General features: G+C 38.2%; 1 protein-coding gene across 1 annotated transcript in view; it reads right to left on the bottom strand.

The window, feature by feature from the left end:
* ANGPT1 (angiopoietin 1) overlaps window positions 1–2,094 on the bottom strand; it is a 307,389-nt gene extending 305,295 nt beyond the window's left edge. The window contains exon 1 of the mRNA XM_012645300.1: window positions 1,783–2,094. Within this exon, the coding sequence (XP_012500754.1) occupies window positions 1,783–2,079 (297 nt within the window). The 5' untranslated portion in view covers window positions 2,080–2,094. The remainder of the gene's footprint in view (window positions 1–1,782) is intronic.
* Window positions 2,095–9,388: the final 7,294 nt, after the last annotated feature.

Genomic DNA, 9,388 nt, shown 5'->3' with positions numbered 1-9,388 from the left:
CTGAATAATTGCATAGTAACAAAAAATACGCATTACTATGTTTGAGTTACTATTTTGATTATATGTTTTAAGCAAACAAAATGTTACATTTTTGGTAGAATAGGTCATTCAGGGAAATTTGGGACTAAACATCCTTCCCCATTTCCCTCAAAGAATCCAGACTAATTTATAATGATTGAATTCTCATTAAAACTATATGGATGATATATTGAAAATAATAACAAGCTATTTAACCAAATTCATTTGTTTGCTATGGGAATAAGTTTTATAAAAGAAAAAAACAGATATCCTACCTAATTTATAATTACTGAAACTTAAGCTACAATTCTCAGAAAACTGCAGAATTTCATTTGCTTTCTATTCTTCTGCCTACTTACCGATAACTTATTACAGACCTGTGGTCTGTAACAGAAAGACTAACTACAATTCCAATTTTGGAAACTAGAGAACTACTAAGTTCCAGTTAGCATATCAAATAAAATAACAGTGATCTTAGTTCAGTCCCTAGTGGACAAAAGTAGAATAACTATTACTTGGCATGATTCAGCAGGCGGTGACCTAAGTGAGGGTGACCACACAGGAACAAAAAAGATCATTTGTCCTTTCCCTATTTTTTATCTTCCTAAAGGGTTTGGATGGTTAACAGACTAACTTAAAGAAGCCTAATTACATTCCTAACTATATGCACCAAGTGAATCTATTAGCAAAGGTCTTGGGGGAAAAGATTTTCACAAACGGGGACACTGCCTCCCTTCTAGTAGCATAGTCAGTGGAATACAGTTATTATCTGCTGCCTATCTGTTACAGAATTAAACAGAGAGCAAAGAGAGAATGGACTGCAGAAATGTGTTCATAATATAATAGGCACATCTTCAACAAAAACTTTTCAATGGTTTATAAACAGCTGAATAAATTGTTCAATTTGATTTATTTAAATTAGGTAAATGCATACTCAACATTAATACTTATCAAGTGACATGGCTACTTAGACTCCCCAGGTACTGTCTCTCTAACTACCATGCCCTCAGAAAGGAGGTATTTCAGGAATACAGCAGAGCCTAGAAGTTACATTCAGCCCGAATCTGCAGGTGCATGTCCTCCTGAACAGCCAGCACTGGCTCGATTTCTCCTCTCACAGTGGGCAAACCTCTTTCCTGTGAGTTAACACTAAGATTTATTTTCTTTATTTTTTCTCAAGGACAGAAGACATGTATGACGAATCAGTCCTCTACTATTCTATAACTTGTTGAAGTTAACAGTTCCCTTTACTAACATACAATTTTCTACCCAAATATTATACTGTATATTTATTCTCACTTCACATTAATTTTACAAAAGGTTGAAAAAAATATTTTATGATGATTTTCCATCCTAGCTGTAAAAATTTCCTGTTGTAAAATAAATTTGATCCTAAATTGGTATTGTCATTATGATTTTCTTTTTTTCACCGCCTTGCTTAATAGGTACATGCTTTCTTTTTTAAAGTTGGGTTTTGACAGGCAGAATATTCAAGCTTCAAAAAAGAGGAAACCAGAAATGTCATAAAATTTGCCAGTGCTAGATACACAAATGGAGTGCTACCATATATTCACAGGTTTGCACAAGCCTAAAAACCTTGGCTTACCCAGGAAGTCAAACTGAGAAAGCACTTTTGCATTTGCAAACACTGCCCCCCTGGAGCAAAAGGTAAACATACAAATGCCCCCTAAGGAACTCTAAGTTAGCTGCAGTGCAAGAACGGAAAAGGCTCCGTGCAATTAGAAACTGAAAGCAATGACTTACTTTTTGCAGCCACTGAGTATAATTTTCCATCACATGCTCCAGATGTTGAAGTTTCTGGGAAGAGAAATCCGGTTCCACGTGTGGAGCATCTCTCTGCAGAGCATTTGTGTTGTACTGGTCTGTCGTACTCTCACGACAGTTCCCGTCGTGTTCTGGAAGAATGAAAGTGTAGGCACATTGCCCATGTTGAATCCGGTTGTATCTTCTCCCACCGTTTTCTGGACTTCGGCGCTGGTTGCTGCACCCTATGTGAGTCAGAATGGCAGCGAGGAAAGCAAAGGAAAGGAAAACTGTCATTGTACTCCCCGCACTCTGCTTCCGTGCCTCTCGCAAAACTTGCTCCTTTCTTCTGACCTTTAAACTAGTTCTTTATTTCAGGTAAAACTGCTTGTTTGTTTGACTTTTTCCCCCTCAAAGAAAGCGTTTGAAGAAGAATCATAGAAACCTAGCCATTTGTTAGCTTTGTTCTAAAATGTTATTTTTTTTATTTCACTGTAATTGTAGTTTCCTTCGTTAAAACTTGAGATATTTATTGCATAGTAGCCGAGATTTATTGTTTCCTCTCTGTGTAACCGTTCAGCTTGGAGCCTGCCTGAGTCAGCTGCGTGTACATATTCTAGACCCTTTCCTCTACCCTATCTGCTGCAGATCTGCTATTTTCTCCCAGACCTCAGTGAGTTTTATTAAGGTTGCACATCCAAGCCAAGCTGGAAGCAGGCAGCCTTTCACAAGATGACTTGACAGGAATGCATGAGTGTGCCCCTATGCGAAGGATTGCTGATGGCTTAGGGCGGCGGGATCGTCTTACAAATTGGCTAGATGCGCATGACCTCGATCATGTATGGCCCTCCCGCCGCCCCTTTGGCAGACAATTGCCTTGAGCCTTTAGCAGATTCATGGAAAATCAATAAATAGAGCAGTCCACCTTAATACACTTTTGGTGTGCATGCTGACCTACTAAAATCTAGCAAACTAGCAGTATGTTTTCAAAGTCACTATTTAATTGAGGAACCCTAAGAAGAAAATTGGCATAATGTCCAATAAAATTAGTTTTGAGAGTGAATAATAAATCTGCATAATTATTAAATTTCTTTAAAAAATTTAATATTGACTTTAAGGAAAAATATATTAAAAACCATTTTTAGAGATGGTATTCTTTCACTGTATTCACTTAGACTTTTAAGAGTTAGAAAAAATAATCAGAGAGGATCAAATTAGCAAGAAAATTACCCTAATTTGTCATTCACAGCAATATAGCATATGCATGTTAAATAGAATTATCTAAGTACCTTTTGGGATACAGATCTTAAATGAAACTGGTGCCCTGATCAGAATGCAGCTCTTCATGTTCTGTGTATATAAATTGAGCAACTTCCCTACAAAAACAATGTGGTTACAATTTAAAACGGTGGCCTCCGAATTATTAATTCCTGTGGTACATCCTAATCATGCATTTCACAAGAACCTCTTTAGTATTGCTATGGCTATCTTTAACACTGGTGTGGAAGTTCCATTATAAATCCTCCTGTGGTTGCATAGACAAACCATCTGAGAACAAGCAAATATCAGGTGTGCCAACAGCTGGCAATGGGCTGTACAGGAGACATCTATGTGGTTCTAATAAGAAAGAAGGAAAAAGAATCAGAAGGTGATTTCCTTTAAGCACAGTATAAACATTTGAACAAAGGGACCAGTAAAATATAAAGAACAGGTGATAATTACAAAACTTAGGGTACAGCTTTGAGATCTTTACTAGATGTGTGCGGAAAACATGAATTATAAGTAGGGGTTTTCATCAGGAACTAGAGGGATTTTAGGCAATGGAGCCTCTCAACTGCAGACATAGTGTAAAAACAGAAGCCACAGATGTCATCTCCCATGTCCTGGAATGGGAGCAGGGCAGTGGGTGAGGGTCAGTAGTGGTTAGAGATGGGCGTCTAGGGAGAAGTTAGAGGAGAGGTCAAAACAAATTCCAGAAAGAATGTGATTTACTTGAGGGAAAAAAGTCTTGCCGAGATTCATCAGCTCTTTCTACACCAAATAAAAAATTTCTGATTGGACAGATATGCAAGCAAATTATGCTAAACAAAGCAAAAAAAAAAAAAATCTTCGAACCACTTTTGCAGCCTCCTTTTATACTATTGCATGTCTCCCTGTTGGGTGATATGTCACTCCTGTGTAACAATAACAATGACACTTACTAAGAGCTTACTATTTGCTGGGTGAAGCACTACACACTATCTCATTTAATCATTACAACAAACCTAAGACATGGATATTATGTTTAACCCCATTTTATCAATGGGAAAACTGAGTCACGGAAAGGCTGACTGGTCATAATTCACATAGCTAGCAAGTGATGATACCAGTATGTGAACTCAGGTAAACTGACTCAGAGCCTATGTTTCTAACCACCAGGCCAGCCTGTCTTTGAAAGCTTCTGCAAGGAATAAAAGCAATTTCAAAAGGTCTCCAGCTGCCTTATTTTACAGTCCTGAAGCAGAGTGAGTGATGGTACCTGGAAAAAAAGGGTCATGAAAGGCAGTTCACACCTCCAAAGTGATTTAATCCTTTCCCTACACATATGCACACACGCACACACACACGAAGTAACAGGTAACCCATGCACCACAGTCACAAGGATGAAGTGGACTGGCAAAGCACAGATTGTCTAAGAACACTTTCCAACACTGCTTGATTTGAAAATTATCCATGGAAAGAAGAGAGTCCAAAGCCGACACCTATAAGTGTTTTGTTAAGAACTAAATACAGCAGAAAACTGGCAGAAGACTAATGGATGAGGGGTAAGGTCTCCATTAAAGTGTTCCTGTGTTTTCAAACAGCCGAGACTGTCAAAAATATGTTCCTCTACTTGTGTCTCTGTATGTGTCTGTATGTGCTTGTCCATATGAATTTTTCCAACCTCAATAAATGAAAAGAAGGAATGCGCAATTTCCTGAGGGAAAAGTAGACAATTAAGAAAGGGAAGGCCGAAGTGCAAGTTTAAAAAAGGGAGCTGAGAGGGTAGAAAGAGACAGAGAGGAAAAAATGATAGAGACTGATTTTTTATTTTCCAGAAAAACAAAAACAACCAGCAATCATAACACTGGAAGTACTAGTGTCAATCAGGAAAAAAATGACTGAAGATCAGTTTTAAGCAATTAGAAAACAGAAACGTGCAGAATCGATCCTGTGTTTTTGGAACTCCAGCTGAGAGACAGAAGATACATTTAAGGATCCTGACACACTCAAGATAATACGCTTTCAGGGCCATGAACTTAAAAGACAGCCACACTATTGGTGGTTGCTGGTTATTCAGAAATGGTGCACAATTCATAAGATGTTAAAATTTAGGGAATAATATGGAGAATAGGCCAATTTTTTTTTTTTTTTTTTTTGAGACAGAGTGTCACTCTTTTGCCCGGGCTAGAGTGAGTGCCGTGGCGTCAGCCTAGCTCACAGCAACCTCACACTCCTGGGCTCAGGCTATCCTCCTGCCTCAGCCTCCCGGTAGCTGGGACTATAGGCATGTGCCACCATGCCCAGCTAATTTTTTCTATATATTTTTAGTTGTCTGATTAATTTCTTTCTATTTTTAGTAGAGACGGGGTCTTACTCTTGCTCAGGCTGGTTTCGAACTCCTGAGCTCAAACAATCCGCCCGCCTCGGCCTCCCAGAGTGCTAGGATTACAGGCGTGAGCCACCGCGCCCGGCCAGGCCAATGTTTTTTTAAAAAATTCTTCTACCACACCTCTAAAAAAGTTAAAGAATTTCTAAAGAACTAAATAATTCTATTCAATTGAATTTTGAGGTAGCTTGATCTCGAAAACTTTGCATAAATTTGCATTATTAGAACTTTGCAATAAGGAAATGTAGGCCCTAAGGTTCTGGTCTCATATCTACAAACAGTACTACTAAATGTTCCACTCGTTCAGAAATTTCAATGGGATCAAGAACCATTTATTCCAAAACTTAATGACTTAAGAACCAGTCTTTGTTACTTCTTTGGTAAAGCTTTCCTAATTTCTCAAGGCCCAATAAGTGGCTTTCTCTGTTGAATTTCAAAAACCTTCTCTTCATATCTCTAAAACAGCACTTCTCACATTTCTTTCTAATTGTTTCTTTTTTGGGTCTGTCTCTCCCTTTAGCTGTGAGCTCCTAAAGTGATCTCCTCTTTTTCATCATTGATTCCCCAGCACTAGTTACACACTTTGTTTGCAGGAAGGAAAGAATAAACAAATGAGTGAATGAGCTAATTAATTACTTAATTGGTGCAACTTCCTGATTCTGTATCTGGCTACTACATGACTGGCCACATCCGTTGCATTTGTTGAGCTAGTCTGCCTAGAATTCATAGGTATAAGGAACTGGGGGAAAAAGCACAACTTATTCTAAAGAATGAGCTAGACACAAGAACATAGTACAATAATAGTATATAGTATTATTTAACCCTTAACAAACAGTTTTCTTAATGTTTATAAAACCCTCATAATTATATACTTATATAATAGCATATATTATTATTCCCATTTTGCAGATGAGAAAACTGGGGCACATAGAGGTTAATTGCCCAAGAGCTACAATTTCTTAAGTGGCAGAGCAGGAATTTGATCTTCCATCCATTTAACTCTGAGGCTCACATTCATATCCCACTGAGCTACACTGCTTACAACACTTCAGTTTAGGAAACAGGGAAAAAACATTTCTCAGAATTTAAGGGACAACATATCAAGTACAACTAAGATTGGTCCCCTCCTTCCTCTACCCATGGCTTTCATAGATTAATGTTATGATCTTCCAAAACAGGGCTAATATTAAGCCAGGATGCACCAATATGGTTGTCCCATATGGTTACCAATAACCAATCTGATTGATCAGCTTATACATTGGGTCCATTCTGAATGGCTGGTCTTATGCCATAGCACCCATTATATATCTTGATTATCACCCCACTCTAAAATAAAATTAAACTATATAAAATAAAATAGAGTTTATTTCTCAAAAACACCAAGCAATGAGATACAAGGAAGCATGCCTCTGGTATTCATACCACCCCATGTGAGGGTAAAGGGGGTGGGAGAGTCTCCTCCTATCCTGTGTACAGACACAATGTGGTTCAGCATGATGAGGGTGCCATGCTCTGTGGCTCTGCTCTGGCGCTTTTGGGGGAATCAAGACTATCATCAGAGCTACGGAAATGGCAGCTCTATCTACAAGGAGGCCACACAGCTATCATCCCTGGAAGCAGAGCCAAGACCCCTTCACTTAACTATGTAGGCAGCAAAGGTATCTACAAAAGATGGGAATACCACAGGGGGCTAAACTGCAAACACAAGAAGACATACAGGTAGGTGAGGAAATAAACATTACTATATAAACATTCCCCTATGTTTCCATGAGAGAAATTCCTGGTAATTGGTGGGTGTCTTGCTTGCTAAGTTTTTTAACTATAGCCATACAAGTTGGAAGCAGCTGAGACAGAATTAATTTGTTCTATCTAAGAAAGGACAGAAGGGATTAAGAGATTCAGGGAAAGACCTGGAAATGGGGAACTGGAGCTAGAGAGGTTTAGAGGATCTATGGGAAAAGGGTTGAACAAGAGAGAACTTGTGTATGTCCACAAGAGACATGGGAAGATATATCAAGTACGGAGGTTTGGAGTGAAATTGTGTTTTCTGTGAGATAAAACCCCTCTTATCTTTTTCAGTAAAATATGTGTTTTGAAGCAAGCAATTTCTTAAGGGTGAATGAGAAGAACCTTTGGTCCTCGCTCCACACATGGAAACAGCTAACATGAATTGTATGGACTAGTAATGTGAATACAATTAAAGTCATTTGTTTCATGCTGGTTTTTCACACTAGATCAGAGGCCTGAAGGCTAGGACTGTGTCTGTCTTATTGATCGCTGTATCCCCTTTTCCTGGCACTAAGAATAAATTTCCTGGCACTCGATCAATATTGGTAATGCAGGTGACTGTCTGACTGATTCACTCACTTTAATTCTTAGAATGAAATGTGAAGACACAAAAGCATCGACTATTCCCTTGGAGATTTTCAGGTACTGGTCCTGCCTGGCCCTGAGATGTAACTTTCTGGCAAGTCACATGGGGCACTCAGGGTCCCTAGGTTCCAGAGTGAATCCCAGCAGTGGGAGTGGAATAACACCTAACATTCCCAGCCACCTTTGGGCATTGACATGGTTGAAAAATCATTCAAGAAACGTCTCAGGAATATCTTCCAGTGTAAGATTACCTGTTAATTCTACAATGGAGATGACGTCTACAAATATATGAGCCAGAAAAGAAAACAAACAGCTGGGGACTGTACCAAGCAGAAATACAGATGCCAACATTCCCCTCATACCAGAATGGAGAAAGATCGCCATTGGAGAGCCAGTGAGAGGAGATTTTATTAGGTGAAAAAGTATATAAACCACTTTGCATTTACTAACTGCCTCCTTTCTTCTGCTATTCCCTACAGGAGTCTTGATTCCTAGATGAGAGAAAAATGCAAAGGCCTCTCTGTGTCAATTTTTCCTGCTTCAGAAATAACATGTATTTTACATGTTCCCAGAAACTCTCAAAAAGAACAAATAATTTCAAAGAATGGCTGGAATTACCATTTGATGGGTCATGGTACCTAATAGGACTTGGATGGTGCTAGTCCTTGTAGCCAAAGCTGATAAATGCTCTCCACTGAGCAATAACTCAATGATGTAGGACTTTCTGTCCAGAGGAAAAACTATGTTGTAATCAGAGAGCTGTGACAGCCTCTACTCTTGAGTGCAAAAAAGGATCACTGACAAGCATTGTAAACTCAGATTAAAAAATTATTATGGAAATAATATTTTCTCTAGAATTGATTGTTTTTCCTCTTTTGGTCTTATTTTCATACTCTCTGTTAATCTAATCTTACTTCTGATGTAATACTGTTTTATCTCTCATTCCTCCTGCCAGATTAGATGATCTGTTCCATAATGGTAAAGGTGGGAGACAGATTGCTTTGTTTTTGTTTTGTTCTGTTTTGTTATTTCTTGTCAATGCTATTACATGTTGGATAACATTAAACAAGACACTTAATTATTCAAAACTCAGCTTCCTCATCTGTAAAATGAGGATAGTAATATTAATAGCAGTACTAATTTTATAAGGGTGTTGTGAAGATTAAATAAAATAATAGATACAAAGTACTGAGCATATTGTCTATATTGTACCAAGTATTCTTAATGTTAATTCTTTTTTCTAAATGTGCTCAAAATGCTCCACTTTGTACCTTGTTTAAATGAATTTTATAAGTATGTTTACCTAATTCCATTCCCAATCATTTTGCCCTCCCAAATGTTTAAAATCATTTCTGCACCTCTAAAAAATCACAAATTTAAGAAGCACATTTTAAAATGGCAGGATGACCAGGTGAACAATAATATTCATGGTAACAGCCCAGTTTCTTTGAGGACAGGGATTTCAGTGTTCTTCCTCACTACTGTATCCTGCTAGCACCTAGAACAGTGAGTGCCTGACACATAATTGGTGCTCAGTAAGTATCTGCTGAATAAATGAAACAAGTTGGGAGCAATTAGTAAGAATGTACTACTTTGGACACTGAG

The sequence above is a fragment of the Propithecus coquereli genome, unplaced genomic scaffold (genome assembly GCF_000956105.1).
Source record: "Propithecus coquereli isolate 6110/MARCELLA unplaced genomic scaffold, Pcoq_1.0 Scaffold23, whole genome shotgun sequence".
Classification (NCBI taxonomy): Eukaryota; Metazoa; Chordata; class Mammalia; order Primates; family Indriidae; genus Propithecus; species Propithecus coquereli.
Note: the sequence above shows the minus strand (reverse complement) of the source record. Positions and strands in the feature narration are given on the sequence as shown.